Raw genomic sequence first — 25,188 nt, 5'->3', positions numbered from 1 at the left:
AAGTGGGATATTTTATAACATGTAAGGTCATTTGCTTTCACAGAAAACAATAGTAATAGTTATATTAAACAGTTACAGGTGTTTAAATAACATCAAAAGTGCACAGTAGGACTTTAGAGACAGACATTCTTCCGGGATCTGTTTTAGTTTGTTGTTCTCTCAGACCTTTATCCCTTGTTCCTGACAGACCAGCTCCTCCTGGATCACAGTCCAGACATTTCCTGTCCCCCGGGGATTCAGGGCCACATCTCATCTGTATGTGACTCTAGGTGTATTACAATAGTAATGTGCACTCAATCCTTAGGGATTAGGTTAACAGATGAGAAGAGAGAGTCTGGAGTCCCCCCTACCTCTCATTCCTGTCCACATTTCATTACGACAGGAATCTTAAATCATATGAAAGCTTCAGGGACCAGTCCAACAGGAGAGGATGAGAGGGGATCTGGACATGATCAGAGGAAATGCTTTGTATGTCAGAAGAAAATGAATCTAACTGAGGCTGTCCTCATCATCATTCATCCTCAGGTCTGGAAGATACATTACCCCCAGTACTTTAGATGTTAAACTAACTCTCTTTCCATTATAGTAACGCTTTATATTTATGGATCTGTAATAATTTCCCAGTACTATCATCAGAACTTTCCTGCAAAAGCTATTGTTTTTTCTTTTTTACCAGTCACAGGGAAGAGTCAGAGGCAAATATAAAATTTATGTACAAGAAAACACACAATTCAACATCTATAATATTTTCAATTATGAAAAATAATGACTGCTTTCTTGGATTGAAATTGAGCTGCTGTTCCAAGGAAATTCCACTTTTCCCCGTAACTAGTACAATACTACTTAGTTCTTTCCAGGAACTTATTGTGAAATTATTGCAAAATGGGGATCCCATAAAACACAGTGTTACCCTTATTCTTTCTCAATTTCCTTTTATTTCTTAGAAATATACTTTTGTCATCTTTCAGCAACTAGAAATGTTGACTCAAGTTTTCTGTCAAGCTCAGCTGGTGATGTATTTGATACAGTGGTATAAAGTTTTCAAGAGTTTAACATGGTGATGACAGAGTACTCATTCCAGGCTAATTTTGCACACAAAATTGAATGAACTGCCTGAACTGAATTAGCAGTGGTTTTATATAAATATATGTATATATATATATATATATACTACTAATACTAATAGAAAACATATGCTTCTTCTCTCTGAATGTTTGAAACTTTAACTATTGTTTCACCACAATGAACCATGTGGAACTATTTGCATCTTTTGCAATGTTAAATGTCCTTTATCAGTCAAGCCAGGGGCAGAAAGAATGTGTACAGTTCCCGGTCCATTTCACACATATGTTGCACACATATGTTTACAGTACTCCACCACACTCTCCAAGAGGCCCGAGCCCCCTGCCTGAGGAGCAGCGGCCGAGAGAGAAAGAGAGTGAGACAGAGATAGTGAGCGAATATGAGGAGTCTGATCAGAGGCCAGTATTGGCACTAGCTGCTCCCCTCCCCAGCCGGACCTCAAGCGTGTGGGTCTTTGGCGGGTGGAAAGACAGGCGGTTCTGGGACTTCGAGGACGAAGAGCAGCCAGCTGGAGCAGTAACAGAGTGGTATTGTGAGCTGACTGACTGACTGACGCCTCAGTGAAGCAGAGATGCAGGCTGCCCGGGTGGCCTCTTTCTGGGCCCCACAGGGCCCCTGTGTGCTGATGCACTGCTGGAAGTGGGTCAGACAGACACAAGAGCACAGTGGAGAGCAATTGGAAAGTGTATGCTCTGTAGAGATCCAAGACAAAGAGGCATCTAAACAGTGAAGCTTGTGTAATTGTGGTCAACATGAGAATAGGAGAAATGCTGCATCTGTTTAATGTAAACTGTTGCTTAAAAACGTTCTCTTTCATGAGTAATAGTATTTCTAGAATATTTGACAGCATGTAAAGGCCCCTTTGAGAAAAATGTTCAAAGCAGAAGCTGTAGCTCCTCTTGCCAGAGGGGGGCAGTGTTCTCATTCAAGCACATTAACATTCTTCACAGCATCCATTTTGCCTCCAATTCTCTGCAGCTCTTAAGCTGCAAAATGATCGCCAGCCACAGAAGCAGAGGGCAGCTAGTTATCTTGTTATTGATGTGGGCACAAGAGAAAGGGGTTTGCCACATTCTGGCAGACGAGAGGCTGGAGCAACAACACAATAAAAAAATGTAAAAAAAGATCTGAGGAAGTCAGAGGAATGTGAGGAATGTGAGAGTAAAAACCTCCTTAGAGTATGGACAAAAATGTGGCTGTGTCACACTTTAACCTGAAACATGCTTGGAAATGCCATAAAGTTATTTTTATGAGGGTTTCAGGGCACTGTGACCACACACAGCAGAGGAGTGACTGTAGCAGAAGTGTTAAAACCCTCAAACCTGCTCACAGTGCAGCATGAAAGATGTTTCAAATACGTCAACTCCACCTACACTTGGCAATTATGATCCCATGAAAAAAGAGAATGAATAGCTTTTGTGTCAGGCTGTGGCTTTAAGTCCCTTCCAAACATTTCTTAAAGTACACACAACTCCAGAAACAGAAAAATCACATTCCAGTGTGAGGCAACATGTGTGTAAGGGGGATAAACTGACTGCGTGGTTATAATATACATCTGTCCTGGCAGGGTGTCAGAGCATCATCTGGTTACCTAGTGTGTTTGCTCTGAAACTGAACATGCTTTGTATTTGTCCTCCCACACACAGCCACAGCAGGGAATCCAGTGAGTTAAACTCAAGTTTAAAGAATAAAAACTTCTTTCAGTCAGGGTCTGGTGACTGGGGAAATGAATGAATGAAGGAGGCGAAACGAAATGTGGATTTGAGACAAAACAGACCATCACACGCTTGGTGTTGGTAAATACTTTATATGCAATTGTTTCTTGATCTTTGCAAACACTGTATAGAAAACACTTAGGTAACATTTTTTTCAAACATTTAAAGCGTGTCTGAGCTTTCAGACAGACATGACATAGTAATCTACAGCTTTATAAACACCCCCCCCCCGCCCCCATCCTGTCCATACACACCCCTCACCACACTTCACACCACATACAATCCCTTTCAAACACACATGCACACTCACACACACATGCTCACACAGCCACGGCTATCAGGCTCTCCACTTATTATTCACAGTAGGCTTTATAACATAACACTGTTTCTGTATTGTATGATGTTCTCAACTTTTTTTTTTTTATTATTTAAAATAGCTATCAACATTTATGCTGTAATATTTGGAAAGTGATACATTTGTATTTACATAAGCTTATAGAGCGAGATTCAAATACAATGTGTGTGTACATATGTATAATCGAATGTAGATGCGTATATGTGAGAGTGTGTACTGATCAGAGCCATTTCATCTTTCTGTTTGAGTCACTGACCGATGACCATTTCAACTGACAGTGTCCGATCTGTTCAATACAGTCCAGTTAGAAAAGAAGAAAGTCACGTGGAGCTCTGTTGAGTTTTTGCCCCACAGTGATGCCTCAGTCGTTCAGAGAGGCAATGCAGGGCAGCAGAGCCAACTCATCACTGGCTCGCTCCTTTCCAGCTGTCTGTGAGAGCATGAGGGGATTATGGGAGACTGAAGTGACTGGAGATGGTGTGAGATGCTCACAGCACGTCGGACTCATCATACATTCAGCAGAGGCCAGGAGGTGCCAGTCGTTTTCTTGGACGGCTGTGATTTAGGGTCCTACAACCTCAGTGACTGGCACATTCAGACTCTCATATTCATATTTTCACTTCACACGAGATTAAAGTAGGAAAACGTGGCAAATGGTCACAGTACCATGTCTGATTTTAAAACGTCTCCTTAAGCATCGAAAATGGATGCTGCCGGGGCAAAGAGAAGTCCCCCCTCCCTCTATTCTTCCTCCATTACCTTTTCTCTTTCACACACAGAGATGCAAGCACTCGCGTGTACATTCATATACACAAGGTACAGAAGTAAGCAAACACCTACACACAGAGAGAGAGACACACACACACACATACATACACACACACACACACACACACACACACACAAAAGACCAGCACGCACACACACGGCCACACATACACACTGCGACCTGGGTGAGAGACCAAACTAATGTGAGAGGAAAGTGAGGCACATAATCTGACAGGCAAAAACCAGCCTGAATTTTGGTATACTCAAAACAGAAGTCAGATGTGGATGAATAAGGTGTCTGAGACAGGCCCAGGTTTTCAGCCTAGAGAGAACTTCTAAAATAAAACATAATTTAGCACCTTTATTCTCCCAGGTGCCTTTAACATACTCAGGATCTTTCAGTACCTATTAAACGGAGACAGAGGTAGAAGCTCTGGCTCCATGGTCCACATGAGTAACAGCCATGCTGGCAAAGAATTCCGGGGTTGGACTAAGGTACTATAGTGATGATATGAGTAGTGCTTAAAGGCTGAGCTCTTCTTTCACATCCTCATTTGCTATTATCAAGGTCAAAGGCATTGAAACAGAGATCCTTATAATTAAACATTTAAAGAATTTATGTGCTCCAACAGTCTCATATACTCTGGGCTGGGATCCAAAATAGGTCACAGGCCTATTTCAGCTGGGTCCCCACATGGCAAAAGTAGCAATAGGTTTTCATGAGCTGGGGTAAGAAGAACAGGGACTAAACTTTGTTATTTCCTAGATGAAAAAGCTTAAGAACCACAAACAGTGTTTCTGCTGGTAGCAGGAGTGACAGTGGTTGAAAATGGAAATGTTGAGTCAATCTCTTGAGGGCATTTACCGAGGTGCTTAAAAGGCCCCTGTGGGTCTTAGGGGCCATTTACTCAAAGAGGCAGCACTTTGCTATCACTGTATGTAAGTGTGGGTCTTTTCCATCTACCTTCTCTTTACAGTATTTAAAAGCTACTTCATTATCCTGGGTGTGTTGGTTCACAGGGTCAATTAATTTTGTTCCAAATTGATAACAGAAGAAATTGTAGGGGAGAATGAGAGAAAGCACATAATCTGTCCATCTTTCCAGCCACCCCTCCCTTTGTTAGGATGGGGATCAGGATTTAAGGTGTGTTTCAGTTCAACCGTCATCTGGGGTTGAGTCTTCAGGGGTGGATGAGTCCTCAGCAAAGTCGTCCGATGAACCACTCTTGTGGATGCGGCCATCACTGCGCATGCTGTGGAAAGTCTTGCGGAAAGCCTCCATCATTGAGTGTGCCAGCTTCTTGGCCTCCAGCTTGCTCTCGCACTCTACTGCGTGGCAGTCCATCTGGAAGGACAGGTCATCATTGATCTCCCTGTAGATCCAAGCAAATACATTGGGTCTGATGCTATGGTCGGCTGTGCAGTAGGCGATCCGTGCCACCTGGTAGGTGTCCATGGTTACTGAGGCCTCGCCATGCTCATCCAGGTGGTGAAGGCGCACCTGGAAGGGCCGAATCTCCAGCAGAGAGCTGACCGCAGGGCAGGTGCCCTGCTGCTGGGCCAGGGCACGACTTTCCACCAGTCCTACCACTGCCGACTCTGTGCAGCCAGACAGGAACTGGGTCCCAGAGATAGTCACCTTACCCAGGTAGGTCACCTGCAGGAAAGGAGACGCACACAGATACTATTAGACTCATCTTTTCCACAGCATGATGTGTAACAAATGTAAATATGCAGTTGGCTACAAGTACATTGCAGTGATTACAAAAGTAGTTTTTCCCCAGATGTACAGAAGCTGCAAATGGAAAAACAACAGGGGTGCAATCCAAAATACCTTAAAAATGTCAAAAGATAATATATCTGCTTAAAAATACACTGAGAGATTGGAAAACAGAATCCACAGAACAGAATATGTCATACTGAAAAAATTATGATTGTTCATAAAGTATCTTTCTTTAAAGTTACCGAATAACGGAGAAAAACAAAGAATAAAAGCAAAATCAAGTAATAACAAGAAATCCAATCATAAGACACATTTTTAACATGCTGTGAAAAAATTCATAGAAAACATAAAATGGAAAATAGAAAGAGATAAAACCAGATGAAACATATTAAAAGGTCACCTAGGTTTTCTTGGACAAGAGAGATTGAAGAAGTGATTTAAAAGATGTTACAGACGTAGCCTGTCTAATCTCAACAGACAAAGTTTTCCAAAGTCTGTGGGCTTTAACTGTGACCCCCTAGTCACCTTCTGTCACTAGGCAAGACCTGGGAATAACCAGCAAACCGTACCAATCTAAGGGCACACACAGGCAAGCAAGGGGTCAGCCAATCAGTTATATATTTTGGGACAACACCATTTAATGCCTTAAAAGTCAGGAGCAAAACTTCTGAATCAATGTATATAACAGTCAATGCAAGTTGTCTAGGACAGGGATAATCCGTTCAAATCTCTCAGTGCCAGTAATATTCTGAGCTGTAGCATTCTCATTAGATAGCTCAACTGCTGGATTTGTTTGATAGTAGTGGCACGAATAACTGTGTGTCGTCTGCATAGAAATGGAAGCGGACATCATGGTTTTGTATTGTCTGACTGAGAAGAAGCAAATAAATTGAAAACAACAGTGGGACAAGAATAAACCCTTGGGGAACGCCACAATTAAACAGACCAGGATCAAGAACATTTAGGTCAAATGTTTAGTGTGTGTTTAGTGATGTTTAGGTATAGAGTGGGGTCCAAAAGTCAGAGACCACTTTCCCAATGGCAAAAAGAATTCACCCATTAACCTTGGACAGTTCTACAAAGAACTGATGTCTGCATGGTCCAATTTAAAATCAGGATATCACGGGTTCCTTGCTTTCAGGGTCCAACTTACTATTTTACAGGTCTCCGTCTTTTTCTGATGGAGTGTATATTCAGTGTCAACTTGAGGTAAGATGGAGCAAAACCATTAACTGTGAGAAACAAGACTGGACCCATTTGGATTTCAAGTCACCTCAGGCAGTTTTCAATATTTAAAACATTATTACATGACAAGTACTGGGGGCAAATCAATGTGGAGAAAATTAAAAAATAATGTTTCAATGTGAACTTATAAATTAGATATTCAGAGTACATCTTTAAGCTAATTTACCTCAAACCCGTGGTGCTTATGTTGCTGTATAGAGAAAGACATTTCAAGAACCAACAGTGGTGATGAGAGGCTTTTCTAATTCCCTGTGGTAACATGCTGAAGGCTGTGTATGTGTGTTATTTCCCAAAGAGAAGCTGTGGTCAAAACAAGGACCATAGAATACCATAGTAATGACACTGCATACCAGAGGAGCGATAGACTGAGTAGATGGAGAGGGATAAGGGGAGAAAGAGCTAAGACGTGAACAAAGCTGGAGTTTTCTATGGGAATGTGGCCAATTCGAGAGCGTTCCAGCAATAATGGCTGACTTGTGCATTTTCTCTACATGGTGTTCTTTATGGCTTTATAAAAATACACAAAGGAGGAGCCTGCTACAAGTCAAACACTCAAAGAGTTTTCACTCCTGTCTGTGTTTATACTGGGGCAGGGGAATACTCTGCACTCAAGAGTTCATTACAGCTGGCTTACATACAGCACACATTTGACACACAACTACAGATAACATGAGTCAAATGATAAGTGTGAATACTTAAGAAAAGATGTGTATCATATAACAGTCTGGAACATGATGTGGACTACATTCATGGCTCAGTCCACATCTGCCAAATATCAAGCCCCTCTATGGTCTCGATAACACTATTCCCTTAGGAAATTTAAGTAGAACTATTATCTGTAAGTCTTTTCCTTTCTTATGTTTTATGATGCTTATAACAGAAATAAAGTCTACCCAGCAGATCAACAGATACCAATGCATAAAGCATGACTGACTGTCATAAAGCACCAGAAAACGATACAAAGCAGAGCTCCGGGTCCTGTTTTATTCATCACATGATCTGACTGTTTCTCTTCTGTCACAGGTTTTGATAGTTTGATAGTTTGCAACCGTGTGCAAGGTCTACCTGCCCTCATTCTCTGTTATGATTTTGACTGACCTACAGAGTAAGCATGTAGAACAGTCAGCCATTTGCTGGTCTCTCAGTTAGAGGGGCAATTAGTCCTCTGTAGGCAGGTGTAGTATTTACCAGAAAAAATATAACTAGAATTACCACTGCGTGGTTGCATGCCTCCGCCAACCAGTCCAGTTGCAGTTTACGTGCATGCTTGTCCAGACTCATATATGTAGTGTAATGTAGTATGTAGTGTATCTAATCGTAGTTATTAAGTGTTGTTTTTTTTAGCAAAAGGGAAGTATAATATATTAACTATACCAAACAACTATATTATTATATAGACATCCAGAGGATACCTGAAGCTCATGATCAGCAAAACCAATGAGCTTGTGGTGGACTATGAGAGGAATTGAAGAGTCAAGAGTCAAGTGAATAACAAACAGAACTGGACTCAAAACACTGAAGCCCTCGTAAGGATCAAGGCATTCTTAAGATACTAAGGGCACAAACATGTTTTGTAATTTTGCAAAATCTAATCAGTTCATCTTTGAATCCATGCGAACGTTTGTGCCAAATTTGAGGAAATTCCGTGAAGGGGAATGGACGGACAATCCACATGCATATTGCCTGCAGCCATGGCTGTTGCTGGTGAGGAGGCATAAAAACCTATAATTAGACACAAACACACATATGAAAGGATTACACGATCCTTTGGGAAATAAAAGTAAGTAGTACAGTGTATATATTCCCATACAGTTCCCTTAAATGAGCAAAAGGCTAATTTATGAAAAATAATATATTAAATCCCTACAAACAAGATGTTTAAAACACATGCAACAAATGTAATGCCAGCATCAGAGATATGTCTCCACTCGGGGCAGTAACTGAATGCAGCGGTAAAATCAATTCTCTAAATTTTGTAAACTCAACCAAGGGTATACACAAACAATAGGATCCTGCAATTCGATGGATTGGAGCCCTGCAATACCGTGATTGCAGCACAACATGACATTGATTTCACAGTTTCCTATAGGCAACCATAAGAGATCCAGGCAGTGAAGCAGCTGCCTACTCATGCATGGTTTTCATTTGCAGTGACCACAGGGTGGGACATGCAGCATTTGCACTGGATTCATCATTTAGCTGACTTCCACAGGTCTGCAGGGGCAGTGTGGAGGCTGGGCGGTTTGCTAGTCAACCACACTGACACCGTCTTGCAGCCAAAAGGCCGTCAGTCACTCAGTCAGCCAACAAATCCAAAGACTGAGCCAAGACACATCCACCATCCAGTGTTCTGTTTATATGTCAAACAGCAATAAAGAGTCATTATGGACTGCTTTTCTCTGATGCTCCTATTTTGATATTGAGTTACTTGTTTAAACTGTGATCGTTTCCACTGATTGCTTGTTTCCTAGCTGAATGAAGGCGTCTTCCAGGTTTAAGGCTCTTAAAGAAACTGGGAGTAGGCCAGTGATTTCTCTCAATCTATACATGTCTGCTTTACTGTCTCTGTTCTGCTGTTGTGTTAGAAAAGTAGGAAGTAATGTAGTTAATGTGCGGGCAGAAATAATTTCTCTACAATGGGCTTGTACAGGGCATGCAGACAGGAATACAAATGAAATAAAGCTAGTATAAGTGTGTGTGTGTGTGTGAGGTTGAGAGAAGTGTGTGAGGTGAGAAGGTCACGAGACAGAGCAAACATCAGACTTTGTGTCTTTAAAGTCCAAACATGCGGCTGAGGATGAAATTGTTCCACTTCTTGAGGAGAAAGATGAGGGATAGATAGAAACAGAAAGAAATACAGCTTATAAGGCCGTGTTCATAAAAAAAATAAATAAAATAAAAATACACCACTAAAACATTGGATACGCATGATTTCTTTTTGGTTTTGCAGTGCATGAATCACCTATTTCAACTGTGCTGACTTTTTTTTCCCTTCAGGCCTAAGACGACACTGAGCCCATTTACACCTGATATTAAAATGTGGTCTGTAGGTAAATTTAGCATCTGTAGAAGGAAAGTTGAGTGTTTGTACATTTGTGCACTAAATGAGAAACTCAATGTGGAGTTTATTAGGTTTGTCTCTCAATAAATGGCAATGGATAAATTGAGATACCCGTTTTGTGAGGTCACAGTGACCTTAACCTTTGACCACCTTGAGTTATCCTTGAGCTGAAGTGAATGTTTGTGCCAGATGTAATGAAATTCCCTCTAGGCATTCCTGATCTGTTGCATTCAAAAGAACGGGAGGTCACTGTGACCTTCAACTTTGACCTTTGACCACCAAAATCTAATCAGTTCATTCTTAAGCCCAAGTGAACGTTTGTACCAATGTACAAATGACATGGGATATACTGATGAACAACGTGAAGACATTCTGCCTCCAGCTGTGGATGTCACCAGTGCAGAGACCTGGTACATGGTCTGAGTCTTGGTTTGTGGACACACATTAAGGAAAATTATGCTTTTGCAGTCTGAAACAATCCAGGGAGCGATGTGGACGATAAAATTAAAAACACAATTTCTTATCTAACACCTGACACCATTATTCCTGCATTAAATATGAGGCCTTGAAGCAACACCATGTGGTGGTTCTGTGCACAATATGTGTCTGGAAGAGAACTCCAGAGGTGGACCTGAGACCAGTTTATTGGTGATTTTTAACGTCGACATTATGCGTGTAAGTGTCTTTATGAGAGTGTGTGTGAGCACATTTTCCAAAGGTACAAATCATGGGTTATGATTGGGACAATGAAGAGCCGCGCTGACCCAAATGATCATAAAATTCTGCAGGCAGAGAAGAGACTGACTGACTCACTGACAGAGCAGAAACAAGCTGCTTTTAGGATCTCCAAGCCAAACTACAAACGCACGCATGAGGACTGTTAGTATTTGTGCCAAACATGAAGCAAATCACTCTAGCTCTATCTTTCTACCCATCAAGCTCAGGACAAAATTGATATGTCAATCTGTCCATCCAGGACAGAACACATCTGCTGTCCTGTGCTCTGGCAGGCTGCTCACCAGTCATCTCAGTGCTGGCAAAGTCAGGCAGGCAGCTTAAATCATTCCAGAGGTCTAGAGTCCTCCCCTTTGTTTCAACTTTCCATGTGTTTCTCCTCTTTCTCCTCCACTGTTGTCTCTTCTTCCCTCCACTCTCACCCATTTCTTCCTTGAACTCCCATCACCCCCCCATCTCTTCTCTATCCTCACATCCCCTCTATTGTTCTGCATTCCCTTCTGCAGTTAATTGTTAGCAGTTCTATACAGTCAAACAGAAAACATTGATTCCATGTGAGGCAATACAGAGACAGAAATAACGATCAGTTACAGGAACGAAGGCCTTGAGGGCTGCAAAGAAGGAATGCTACAAAGCAAACATTGACAGAAAAACAGACAGACTACAAACCTACGGGCTGAGGGAAGAACGAAAAAAAAAATAAAAATCAGGGTTTGGGAAACTAAAATGTCAGATTGAAATTTAAAGTATCCGATTGAGCCGATTGGATTGCTGCTGCAGATGAGAAACTATGTGTGTGTGTATACCAGCTTCATAGGAGAGAGACAAAAACAATGAAATGGAGTGAGTTTGTGAGTGTGACAGAGAGGAGGGAGGAGGAGTATGGTTAAACATTTGCATGTGTGGTGAGACATGTGGCCACCATTACTCCTGGTTTATGGAGGCCATTGTCCTTTTCTATTCTTTCTCTCTCCTACATTGGAGACTCTTGACAGACAGCTAGACCTGCCGGGCTAAGGTGACATGACGGAGACAGCTGATAAATTGTCAGTAAGCTAGTTTTTTCTAGGATACATGCTTATTCACTTTTTTTAATCACACAATCAACTCATCTCTGGTTAGCTTAGTTTAGTTCAAATACTTGCAAAGAGGGGGAAACAGCCTGTCTCTGTCCACAGGTAAAAAGATTCCACCTACCAGAGCTCTCTTATCTCAGGAATTCAGAAAACTTAATATTACGTGTTATTAAATGACCTCTAATTGTACTAGCTATAGGAGCTAGGCTAGCGGTTTCCCCCTGTTTCCAGTCTTTAAGCTAAGCTAGGATAACTGGCTGCTGGCCGTAGCTTCATATCAAAGGAAAATTCAAAAATTCTCAAAATGTCAAACCTTTCCTTTAAGCTTGTTAATTGACTTACTCATTGATTATCAGAATTTGAATACTTTTCTGTATTACAGGTGTATTATCATAGAATTTTCCGTCAAATTCTTCAGTGAGTACATCTGTGGCCCTGTAAAAGATATCCACCGACTCTGCTCTGTCTGGCTGGAAAAACATGAGATCATGAGGATGAAATAGCTAAACGTTAGTGGAGTATAAAGACCAAAGTTCAAATATCAGTTCCTACTGAAATATATCCATTGTAATGTTAACCCCCCCCCCCCCCCCCCCCCCCAAATTTGACAATATTGACAATTCCACAGCCAGTGTGGTCTACTAAAAAGTATAAGGTAGCACTGTTATAGCTCACATAACTGACAATAAACATGCTAGCAGATTAGCTCATTAGTGCTAGCACTTGTTAGTTCAATCCAGGCAACATAGGGGGTCACAAGAAGAAGAAAGGAACGCAGAAAAAAGTATGTGTATATATCAAGCTAAAAGGTCTGGAGTCTCAGTCTATTCTGTGCGAAGAGATGTGTAGTAATCATCAGGGAGGTTGGGCAAATACTGCATATTTACAGCGCTGCAAAAGACTCTGCAACTATTATTCATTAAAAACATCATGTAGCACATGCATACCAGCACAGTCACTCTGCCACCACTACATGCCAGTAAAAAACCTGTCTGAGATTAATGATAAATGAGGCAAAAAGATTTTAACATTTAACATCTTCTGATAACTCACTGGAATGACAAAAAAGAACTAGACAGACACGCAGAGAGACACTTATTGATGCAAACACATGGCGAGAGAGGACAGAAAAGCTGATAGAAAGTAATTGAATGCAAAGAAAGACAGAAGAAAGTGAGGGGTACACAGAGGGAGACAAAAAAAACATCCGCAGCCCAACAAGTAGACCAGTGGGAAGAAAGACAGGAACATCCTGGTGAACTCACGCACAACACACACTGTCTGTCTCGGTCAGAGTGAGTCGGTATGTGTGTGTAAGCGCGCAGGCATGCATGTGTGTATGAGAGGTGTAGAGCTAAGGCAGCTGCTGCTGCTGGGGCCACAGCTGGTTCAGCTATCAGCAGAAAAAAAGGAGGTATGGGAAAAGGAGGAGGAGGAAGGAAGACTAAGAGGAATCAATGAGAAGATACCTGTCTCTACGGAGAAGCTTTGGTAACATGGAGAAAGACGAAGAGAGGGTCTGAGATGACAGGAAGAGGGGCTTAGAGCAGAACAAGGAGGCAGTTGTTGAGGAAAGCAGTTTGGTCCTGTTGGATCAGATCTGGGAACAGACTGATGTGAAGGTACAAACAGTCAGCAACCCGTTTGGAACGTGTCGTTTCAGCATTAGGCACTTTCCCAGACACTGGTCCAAGGACAAACAGGTGCTGCAGACAAAACACACAGTCCATGTCTCAAAACACTGTCTCTCCATCCAAGTCATTTCCAAACAGCATGAGGTGCTATATCAGTGTGAATTATTTTTGTTCATACCTTAAGAAATAGTTTACTATTTGGAAACATATCAGATTTGTATCTGGCGGCAGTGATTCAATGTTGGCTGCCTGTTATAATCAGTGTTTAAAAGGAAGCTAATTTGAAAAAAGATGGCGACAACAGGAGTGTTGGCATGTACCGTATGTCTGCTGATACGTAAGAAGAAACTGCAGTGCCAAAAAAGTTGTATAATCTTAAATCCAGTATAGTAGTGGTGAGAAAGTGAATTTAACAAAATAATCTTAACACAAGGTCCACCTAGCATAAAATTTTACAAATCTTGCAATTTGGTAAAAAGCTCAAGAACATGGAGGTGAATGGACATGGAGTTTAGATTATTTTTCTCATATTATACATTTTTTTCAGTAATTTAGAAATGTCAATATTACAGGCTTAAAGTGATAGTTCAGGTTGTTTGATGTGGGGTTGTGCGAGATAGTCAGTGTGTTACGTGCAGTAGATTCAGTTCAGTGCGCTGCCAGTCATGAGAGGCAGCAAGGAACATTGCACACTAGCAGAGTGATGTGCTGGTGTGCACGGGTCCAGCTGTCTTTTAAAAGTGTCTAAAACAAATTTTTTTCTGCTGGCCCCCTGCGCAGCAACACATCACTTAGCTAGTGTGCTCTTTGTTGGCAGCGCACTGATCCAAATCTACTGCAGGTAATACACTGACTGTGTAAGACTACCTCACACAACCCTACGTCAAATAAGTTGAACTATCACTTTAAGAGCACTTACAAGTTTACACTTCTCTCGTAAAACGTCTCACTCAGCACATACTCTATTTGAGTCATTTTTTTCATTTTCCACAATGTGGGGAAAAAAGAAAGAATATTGTTATTTTATCGCTGCAATATCTGTATTGGATTCCGGTATCAAACGGCTATAGTCGGCACCATGACACTAGGATAGAGGCAGTTACTGGGTCACATACAGAAATGATACAGCATGTGTAAAACTGTCGGAGACGAAGGTTATCCTGGCGTTCTCCCTCAGTAGGCCCCTGCGTCTGGAACCCTCAACATGACTGGAAATCCACTGCTTGGGAACGCAGCATTCCTGAGGAGGTTGTTAACATTCTTCTAAACTTATTGAATCAGCAGAGTACAGCTGGCTCTGCTTGCCATGGCATGCAAAGATGGATGAGTTTTTATTTTTTTCACAAGCGTATTTGCTTGTTTGTGCAGTGAGAAGAAGAAGGTGGCATGTGTGTGTGTGTGTGTGTGTCTGTCTGTGTGTGTGTACAAAACAGTGTCTGAGTGTTTCAATGTAAGTCCAGACAGGAACACCTCAGTGTATATGAAAGAAGCTTTCACATTCACAGCCCCTTCCATACAGTCTACTATAGGGTAAAACTCTCCATATTCCAATGGTGGTAGTAAAATTTTCACTCTGGTGACACTGGAGCCAGTTACTTTTTCAATTTGGTCTCACCCACCCGCACACTCACCCACACAAATTTGCAATGCAAATGATACAAAAGCATATTAATGACACTTTTATTTCCCCTTACAGACACGTTATTAGGTCAAGACAGACCATTTTTATCTGCTGTACACACACAAAGAAAGATGATGATGACTAAACTGTTGGTCTGACTATCCAGTCTTTTATCTGAGAAGAGCCAAACAGCCTGGGTCAATCAGCGGATCTGAGAGAAGCCCTGAACTGCAGCCCAGTCTGGCTCCCCAGTAATGTGCAACAGTGCCAGCAGAGACAACTCGTCAGTTAACCTGAACCAGAATACACTCAGACTGCAGCTCAACACCTCTCTGCTCCAGTTTCTTACAAACAACAAAACAAGCATTGTTTAAGGGCCCCGTGTGTTACACTTTTCTTGTCTTTTATTTGAAGTTTTGATACACATAAGAAGATATATTTGTGGTTTAACAAAACTATCCATGGGGAGATGTGAGTTATGGTTAACGGCTTAGCTTCTCTCACATCTCCCACTTATCAACAACGAGACATGTACAGCGTTAATCAAGCACCTAGACCTGCATTATTATCAAAATTTGTGGACCAATTTTTTTTAAATGACCAACATAAACAGTGCACTTAGCCCGAATGAAGACTACAGGTAGCAATGCCTTCTCTAAATAGGCGTTGCAACTAAACTACATACAAAGAACAGTACCATGCAAGTACTTTGTATTTCTTGGGAGTCATTGCAGTCCATCTGTCCATGTATCCATCAGCAACCCTTGACTGATGCACACAAATATCCTGCAACCATATCCAAACAGTACCAGGAATCTGACACTGAAATTTATGTACTTAACGAGGAGCATCGTCCCAGTGCGGTCAAAGGTGGAACCCACCTTGACACAGGAACGTATCTGCTGCTTCCATTAGCTGTGAGGCCTGAAAACAACATTACATTCGCTATCTAAGCTGGGAAGACACAACCCAGGAATGTTTGTATATTATCACAGATGACAAAGCAAGCCGATGTCCAAAAACACTGATACAAAGGCTCCACCAGACAAAAACACAGACATAGACATTCATATGTTCGGCAGGGAACTGGGAGAACTGGGCAGCTAACCCCGGAGGTTGCTAATCATCTAAATGTCATCACTGCGCGTGCTGTTCTCGTTCAGTGGGGGAGAAGTGACGGCATGTCCAGCACACTGACTGACATCAGCATACCAATTACAGAGGGACAAAAAGCCTCTCTGCCTGACAGATAAGATAAACCCATGGTGGGACCAGCCTGCCCTGGGCCGCCAGTGCCAATGACGTCAGTGTAGGAGAATCACACACTATTGATGCTATGGTTCAACTAAACATAAGGGAAATTATGCTCAGCAGAAGAAGCTGAAACTGTGGTAACATTGGCTGAAAATGACAATAGGCCCTATTTCATTTTCACATGTCACAGCAGGAACAGCACACATGTTACTAATAAGAGTTATGATGGCTCTGTGTCCCAGTAAGTCATGACAGTTTAACAGTGAGCCAAGTGTGAAAGTGAAGCAGCTAAATGGAATTCAGCCATCATTCGTTTTTTATTCAAACCTCTGCTTTTCTACTGTAACTTCTCTGTGACAGAGGCCTATTGGTCAGGTTCTGGCAATGCTAATCAGCCGAATCAATGTCAAACATGACTTAAAGACAAATTTAAGTTGACCTTTCTACTGTTTGTTTCCACTCGGAGTGATGAAACAATGCCAAAACTGTTTTAAAACCAAGTGTCTGAACTGAAAATAAATATAACAAAGAAATAGGAGCAATTAACAACAACTGATGAGGTCTGAAAAAAAGCATCTCAGTCAAAATTAAGACATATTCTTTACATGGACATGGACAACAATTAGCATTTTTGCTTAAAAATGAAAAAGATTTATTAAAGATGATAAATAATCAAAAATACTGTCGATGAACTAATTGATTTATTGTTGCTGTGTATTCCTCAGTGTGAATGTGTTGATAACATTCTCTCTGTTTTCGCTCTTGGAAAGTAGGGAACAGATTAGTCATTAGTCATGAGTAAGGAGCGGAGTTGTGTTTTGGGCGGTCTCCAAAGTAATTTCACCATTGTCATGGAGTATGACTGTGGAGCTGGCATTGCTGTAAAGGGCACTGAACATGTTTTCTCAATGGACATGAAGTGGACCGCTTTGACAGCGGCAGCCTGAGCAGGGCAATGAGAGGTGGCCTTTCATCCCTGCTAACTGTTAGCTTTGGCAGTGGTACAGCAGCCCCTTAGCCAGTGTTCCTGCCTGCCTGTAAACTGGAGCACACCTGGGGGCTGGGAGAGAGCAGAGTGAAGGAGAAAGAGTTAGAAATGAATGAGAGGGAATATAAAGCAGCCCATGAGGATAATAAATTGTATCATATTGTATTGTAGGATATAAAAAAAGCCGAGCAGGAATGAGGGCAAGGAGCGTAAAAAAGACCACTGTGTCCTTGGTTTTTTCGCTTGAAAAGAAAATAACGTCTCTTTGAGGTCTAACAGTGGAGGCAGAGGTGCTGAAGCAGGTGGGCAGACAGATATGCAGACGGGCAGGTAGTGACTCAGACGGGAAGTTACACAAGCCAGTACACAGGCCAACAGATGCAGGCGGCAAGACAGACAGACTTGCAAATAAGGAGGTCTCAGACAGATGAGGGATTTGATTTTTTTTGTGTGTGTGTGGCTGGTATTCTGCTGAATAGCTGTAGTGGTATCCATGGCAACATGGCTTTGGCATTCTCCGCAACGCTGGAAAGAGCAGCGGGTACAGAAAGAGGAGCGGGCAGAGAGAGGATGCTGGGATTCACACTAGACAGAGAGGGATACCAAGTCAAGCTATGTGCAGCGTTCACCTAGGCGAATTATCAATATTTATCTTGTACTACGGCAGCGATTGCTAGTAGGATGATAGGAGAGGCTGCTGTGTGTCACTGTTGCCTTGATTTCTGTTGGAAAACTGTGCATCATTACATTGCTGAGTGTGGATAAACTGCTGGTTAGATCTGGACACTTCTTACTGTCAGTTCTAGGTTCAGGTTTGTCTGGCCAATAATAAAAAAAAAAAATATATATATATATATATATATATATATATATATATATATATATATATATATATATAGAAAAACAAACGCACTGCCAGTGCATGACAGGTAATTAAAAACAATTACTCGGAGGGAAATGAAGTGTGACACACTGAACACTGGAATGCTGATGAGTCAGTGACTTGTAACACAACATTACCTCACTGACTTTACTATGGAGTAAAACGTCTGAACGCCACAGTGAAATAAAAACTACATTATTCAAGTTCTTTTGTCCATGTGTTTGCTGTTGTATTATATTACTGCTAATTATAGGTCAACCCCCCCCACCCCTTAAAAAAAATGATGATGCTCATGTTTGATTATCCTTCTTGTATTTGGGGGCATGTACATAAGGGTTAATGTATCAAATCAAATGTAATGTAGTGTCCAGATAACCCCCACTATAAAAAACACATTAGCTGGATACAAGAACCCACATCTGTTAGCCAATGGGCTATAGTAGCTGGAGGAGCAATATCATGAGCTTGAAAGTGTGTGTTTACATATGATCTGGAACAGCTTGTTTAGATCTTATTATCTCATTCCTCTCATGTAACAACACATGGAGCATCTTCAAGCTAAAGATGCTTTAACCACCATTTTACTGAGCCTTTAAGAACAGTGAATTAACAGTTCAAACTGTTACTCAGCTGTGCCAACACTTAACATCTGTAAGTCAGTTTCAGTGAGTCATCTTCAACCTTTGTTTGTATTATGGGGAAGTATGTTAAAGAGGAAGGGTGATGGCTTTATTTCCAGTCAGGACACTGAGTGTTGTTGCGGACCCAGAATTGACGTGATGTGAGTTTTCATCAGTGTCACATTCAATACGTGACATTTATGAGAATGTGAAGGAGTTTAAGTGAGCTACAAGAGGAGGGCGTCTTGCTTGATTTTATCATAACTGGCAGGATAACAACTGTCCTTAAGAGACGTGAAGAAGAGCGAGAGCAGCGTAATGGGTGAAAGGATTTTTTAGTAAATAATGCATCTGCTAACAATGTCACATCAAGAATGTTTTTTTTATTTTAAACTAAGTGGTCACCTGTCAGCTCTCAGCACAGACCTCTCATCATCTTAATTCACTGAATCAAAGATGAATTCTTAAATACCGCAGCATTAGTTTTGATTTCATGAGGCATATTGTTATTTAAGATTTAATGATTCCTACAAAAAAACTGAGACCACTTTCATTTGACTGTGAGTCTGGGAAAAACCTGCTGGTTACCACAGTCCTACGTGTGTGTATCTCTGCCAGTACAGGCTGTCTTCCAGACTTTCACTTCGTCATGATTTTGGGAAAATGCTGATGAACCCTCAGCACTATTGGCTTCTTTGCTGCCTTGGAATATATTTTTCAATGCATATAGATACATATACAGTATATGTCAGTGTGTTTCTGTTAGCCCTTCTGTACAGTGATCCAACAAACACAAATATCAACAACAAGCATGGGGACTAAGTGTTCCATGTGTATGTTTCTTGGCAATAATTTCAAGAGGGAATTACTTTTTCTCAACATTTTAAGGCATCTGCCAGATATGAAATGTTTGTTTTAGTTAGGTAAGGTTGGAATAGCTTCAACATGCTTTTTACAGCACAAGTGACCAAAAACAACATTGAAAAAACAAAACAAAAAAAAACATAAATTCTCATACCCACACTGCCCCTTCAAGTTTTCTCTCGTGCCCACAGTCATCTCACTTTATTTATCATGCTTACAATGCTCTGGCACAAGGATGGCAAATGCACAAAGACACACTCAGTCACTTGGTTGGAAGTGTTATGTATAATAACAGAGCGTGGCTGCTATTTTAATCTGCAGCCCTGTTTGTTTTCTGTTTTGAGGACAGTGAAAAAGAGAACAGGCTGCGAGTCCAGCTCATTGGTTCAAAACCTACATCTGACACTTAGCAGAGCCAGGGAGAGCAGGAAAACAAACACACACATGCCAGAACGCACACACGCATACACGTGTGGCCACATACACACATTTATTATTATTATTAATTATATAAAGATGTGATTCAGACGCAAAAACTTCGAAAAAGTGTGTTGTGGGGAATGAATTTAACTTGTGTGTCCAAAAAGGAAAGGAAAAACAGTTGGATTATGTTTGTACTAATGCTATTATAGATTTACTGTTCAGGAACAGGCCTGGATTTGGGGATTATTAGGCTCATGTGATCCTACCTTGTATCCAGCATGGGTCCTGCTCTTTGTTAGCGGCGTGGTGGAGCACAGCTCAATGGCCTCAGGCTCGTGAAAGATCACCGTGGGCAACGGTTCCTTCCTCAGCGTCAGCACATTTAGCTTGGTCTTCAGCATGGTCTGAAAGTGCTGATGGAGAAAGGAGGGAAATACACTGTGCTTTAGGCAAACTTACAATCAGTATCAGACAAGTGCATGACTACGGTTCAACATTTGTGTTTTCCTTGTCAACACTGGCGGAGGCTCTAGAAATTGCAAACCCCACAACACTGGCGTTTTAGTGTTTTTGTCATTTATTTGTGTGTAATACAGTATTGGACATGTCACCACTCACAAGTGAAGAAACATACCAGATTTATACCACAGCATGAAGTGAATGAAAAAATGCTACTTGCTGCTCCATAAAACTTTGATGAGGCTCAAAGGGTTGAAATTCTAACAAAAGACATCAGGATATTATATTTTAAGCTATTGTTTAACACACATCTAAAAGAAAGCAGTATAAAATTGAAGGCATATGTATTCCATATTTACCCTCACACACACACAGAAAACACATTTTAGTGGTGAGAACTGGAGATGAAGTCTGAAAGTGAGATGGTGCAACAGGTTTATTCTCCAGAAAGTGGAATGTGAGGAGCAGGAGAAGGGAGCCGTGCCCTCGCTGCCTCCGTCAAAACAAGAGCAGGGAGCTGCCTGCTCTCATACTACAGTCCACAGCCAGTGTTTCCTGAAGCGGAGCAGAACCACATGGCCAATCTGGACCGGTGCGTTCCACCCTGTGGAATTTCTGGGCTTCCTCGAAACAGTCTAAGACAAAACCGAGCAGCTAATGAGATCAGGACTTTCTCAACTAAGGCAGAAAAAGGCTGCTCTATGGCACATCCACAGGGCTAGGTGTCTGCAGCCTTATCTCATCTTTTTAATGTTGTCTAGCTCTGGCAGATAAATCCTGAAAACAAATTCCTCTTCCACAGGTCATTCCCACTATTTTTCATCTATGTTATATATAAGGCTAAATACTACTGTCAGCATGGTAATACGCTCAAAATGACAATGCTAATATGCTGACGTTAAACAGGTATAATGTTTATACCATGCTTGCCATCCTAGTGTAGCATGTGAGCATGCTAACTTTTGCTTATTAGCAATAAAAGAGTGCATCTGAGGCCAATGGGAATGTTATTAATTTTGCATGTATTTGGTCATGAACAAAAGCATTGGACAGGTATTTTGACACTAAACATTTGTAAACCACAAATGTAAACCTCGCAGAGGAGCTAGAGGAAAAGTGAGAGGATCATTTAAGTCCTTAAGATTCATAATCTGGGAAGCATGAATGTCTACACCAAATTTAATAGCAATCAATCAGACAGTTGTCAAGATATTTCAACAAAAAACTAAAATCTCAACCTGCTGGTTGGAGTAAAGATAAAGCCAGGGGCTCCGTCTGACAGACAGACATTGCTGCTGACATTGCTAAACTATGGACAGGAGCCCTCCCTATAACAACCATAAGACAGATGACCAGAGAGGTCTTGAACCAGGTCTGTGCTGCCTGGACCTGTTGATCTGGTGGGCAATAAACTAGATATAACCCAGAGTCCTGGCTTTGAGGAGAATTTTTTTTTTTTTCGTTCATTACTGTTGAATGTTATTATGTGTTCAGTGCAAGAAAAAAAATTATGTGGGTTTCCTCTTTAAGTACAGATTACTTTTACAAATGCTCCTTTTTTTTCCTTTTCACTTTGGCGCTTCAAAAGTGTTTTCCACGTTGGACCTGCACAATGTCCATTTTTTATGCAACAGATGGTCAACATTTTCAGGTGATGAAAACAGTCAGTCCTGCCAGCACAGGCTATCATCACTCTTCTCTGTTCTGTTTGTTTGGTAAAGCCAAGTGGACCATCCTCAATCAACTTCAAGAAACAGGTTTGGTGTCCACCTTCTAAATTTAACAGCATATTCTACAGTGCATACATATTATACACCTTATAACTAAATAAAAATGTCACACTTGACGCTAATTTAGTGCCGAATCCTATGACCCTATGCCCTACAGTACAACCTGTTGCAGCAATGTAGGCACACTCACCACAGTGGACCTTCATGTTGAGAAAGGAATAATACAGAGAAGGAGGGGGGGATCTCAGGAAAGATGAAGATAAGGTGAGAAAAAAAACACAAGGAGCAGATGAAGGAGAAAAGGAGAAAAAGAAAGATGGAGTTGTGAAAGTAAAGCCACATGTGTGTAAACGCTAGCTGACCTCCGCGTCAGCACTTTACAGCTTCCTGACAGCGGCTCACATTCCTGCGGTTGGCCCAGTACGGACGGGGAGGGGGGGGTTCTTGGTGGGCTCCCCAACCCCTCCACCCCCCACCAGGAGCAAAAGGCCTCAGCGTAGAGCCGCTTTGTGGCGTAAAGCTGGAATTCTATTCATAATATTTTTACTTCATTTTAATGTTTTTTATTTCTCAATTCCCAACAGTCTCCTCATCAAGTTACTGCTGTTATTGATTCTATTTCTCACCATAACTTGGACCCAGGCAGGTTTTCTGTCTCCACCGTCAGGCCACTGTGGGCTAGACTGGTTTAGAGCTGGTCACAAGACAATGGTCCAGTCTATACATAGGATCTAAATGATAAACAATGGCTGCAGTCACAAGAAAACCTACAATCTCTAAATAATGGTCCTCTTAAGGATTATGGAAAACACTCTTGGTTTAAGACCGGGTCTGATCACCACATGCACTATGTAAATGTCTGACTTAAGTTAAAGCCTCTACATGTTTAATATTAATGTGATTGTCACCCTCAAAGGAATTTTAGCAGGTTCATCTTTGCAACAACTGACACAAGTTCCTGAGGGCCTGGAGGGGGCCACTGAAGTCCACAAATGACTTCTAATAACATGGATCCGCAGATTCAGGGTGAGCGTTCAATATAATGACATGAGATGTGACACAGCCTATTTTAAAGCAGCTTATTTGATCATTTCAGTAATAGAAACCCTGGCAGACCAGTCAGTGTTCATTCTGCAGCTGTAGTGCTAAGATGTACTGTATTATGAAGAGGCCGAGCTACTTGGTACAAAACATCTTAGCAGTTTACACCTTCTTTCCTAGAAAATATAAAATATTCCAGTGCCTAATTCCTATCTGGAATACATATTCTTTTTCATATGCCTTAAAGCATAAAGTTGTATGATTACATTACTTCTTCACATAACAACGGTTTTTATTTCTTCAGTTGCCATTAAAACTAAAAAAATGCCATTGGTTGTAAAGATGAGATAGTACATGTGTTCTTAAATTCACATGCATTTTTTATTAAATCTAATCTCATTATTTAAAGTTTGTGACTCCCACTCTTCGCATATTGAGACTTGCTGTAAATTGAATCGAGTATTTGGTCATTTGTAAGCCAGTTAGTTCTACATATTTAGCAGCATGACTATAACCCTAACAGCATCAACACTGACTCACTGCTGCCTGTGACCATGTGATTAATTTGTATTTATAGTGCAAAGAAGTTGCAGTAAAAATGAACCAGGCCCAATACTGCCAAAACTCCAACAGTGTGGCTTTTACAACATTTCAGTTATTTATATTTTATGGCTCTTGAGGCCCATATAATGTATTTGCCTAAAATCAGTATTTCCAATAAACTATATCCCACAATATTTGACATAGGCCTAACTTCTTTTTCTGAGGGAACAACTAATTTAAAATTGGGTGGGCGACCAAGGTCAAATCTGAGTCTCTGAGTAATCCAGTGTTACCTGTTAATTCTGAATGACTGCTCTTTTAGTGTGTCACTGATTACTGCTGTAAAGTGTCATCAGAGCAAGTACCCATTCTAATTTCTAGAAGAGTCTCTACAAGTCCATAATTGTGCATTTAAAAACATGCAAATCCAGGAGAATACTTGAACAATCAAGTCCACCAGAAATCAAGCAGACAGGCTTCGGAGAGTGTCTTGCGCAGTTTGCCTCCTGCAGTGATGAGCTTAACAGGTCGCAGATGGTAAGTTAAACTTTTGGCCCCCTGAGGGAGCATTCTTACAGGAAAGAGGTTCTCAGGTCAATCTCATGGTGAGACACTGCATAACAGGGTAAAAACAGATCTCTGCCACACCCACTGAGACACACAAATATGGGGTTATAGGGATGTGATCATGACAAAACTGTGGAAAACAGCTGGAAATAAAGTTGAGAGGCAGCGGAAGCTAAATGGGTGGATGTTCTGTGTCTGAAAAGCATGATAATCTGAAAAATTACATGCCTCTGATACAGAAATGGCTCCTGGCTCATGCCATAAAAATGGTTAATGATATAAAGCATGGTTGGGATCTTAGCACAGGCATCGAGACCAAAATACTTTGTCAACAACATTAACCTGTCTGAGACACATCTGCATCCACCAACCAGACACACTTGATGAAAGAGTGTGTAGAGCTCTGTACCAGATGTTGTAGATCTGTCGGGTGCTGGCAGAGAGAAAGACAGTGGGACATCACTGTTTGTTATCTGGGCCTCTGTTCTGCATCTCATCTTTTCATTTCCACCAGCTTGGTGTTCAAACGTAGAGCCAGGCTGAGTATAGGATCAGAATCATTTCACCTTTTCTGAACAACAGAAAAGGTCTAGCACTGAGACATTTGGGACCATAAAATTGGAGTAAATAAATAGTCACTAGGCTAATTAATGCATCCGTTTTGTGGCAGGTGCAAATGTTTGGTGCATAGTGGGCATGTTCAATTTGAATTTTTCTTTCTGTCTGACACGACAACAACCCGGAGTGTCTACACGGAGAACGAGAGAGTCAAGCATGCACACAGGTGGGAAAGAAGCCCC

The 25,188-nt window shown here is 41.3% G+C and overlaps 1 protein-coding gene across 1 annotated transcript in view; it reads right to left on the bottom strand.

The window, feature by feature from the left end:
* Positions 1-2,874: 2,874 nt before the first annotated feature.
* Positions 2,875-25,188, bottom strand: part of pid1 (phosphotyrosine interaction domain containing 1) — a 28,759-nt gene continuing 6,445 nt past the window's right edge. The window contains exons 2-3 of the mRNA XM_071496697.1: positions 20,315-20,461; positions 2,875-5,578 (exon numbers count right to left, since the gene is read on the bottom strand). Coding sequence (XP_071352798.1) covers positions 5,078-5,578; positions 20,315-20,461 — 648 coding nt within the window. The 3' untranslated portion in view covers positions 2,875-5,077. The remainder of the gene's footprint in view (positions 5,579-20,314; positions 20,462-25,188) is intronic.

This window comes from Trachinotus anak, unplaced genomic scaffold, assembly GCF_046630095.1.
Source record: "Trachinotus anak isolate AG129_WGS33_773 ecotype Australia unplaced genomic scaffold, CSIRO_AGI_Tana_v1 ptg000014l, whole genome shotgun sequence".
Lineage (NCBI taxonomy): Eukaryota > Metazoa > Chordata > Actinopteri > Carangiformes > Carangidae > Trachinotus > Trachinotus anak.
This window is presented reverse-complemented; position numbering and strand designations above follow the sequence as displayed.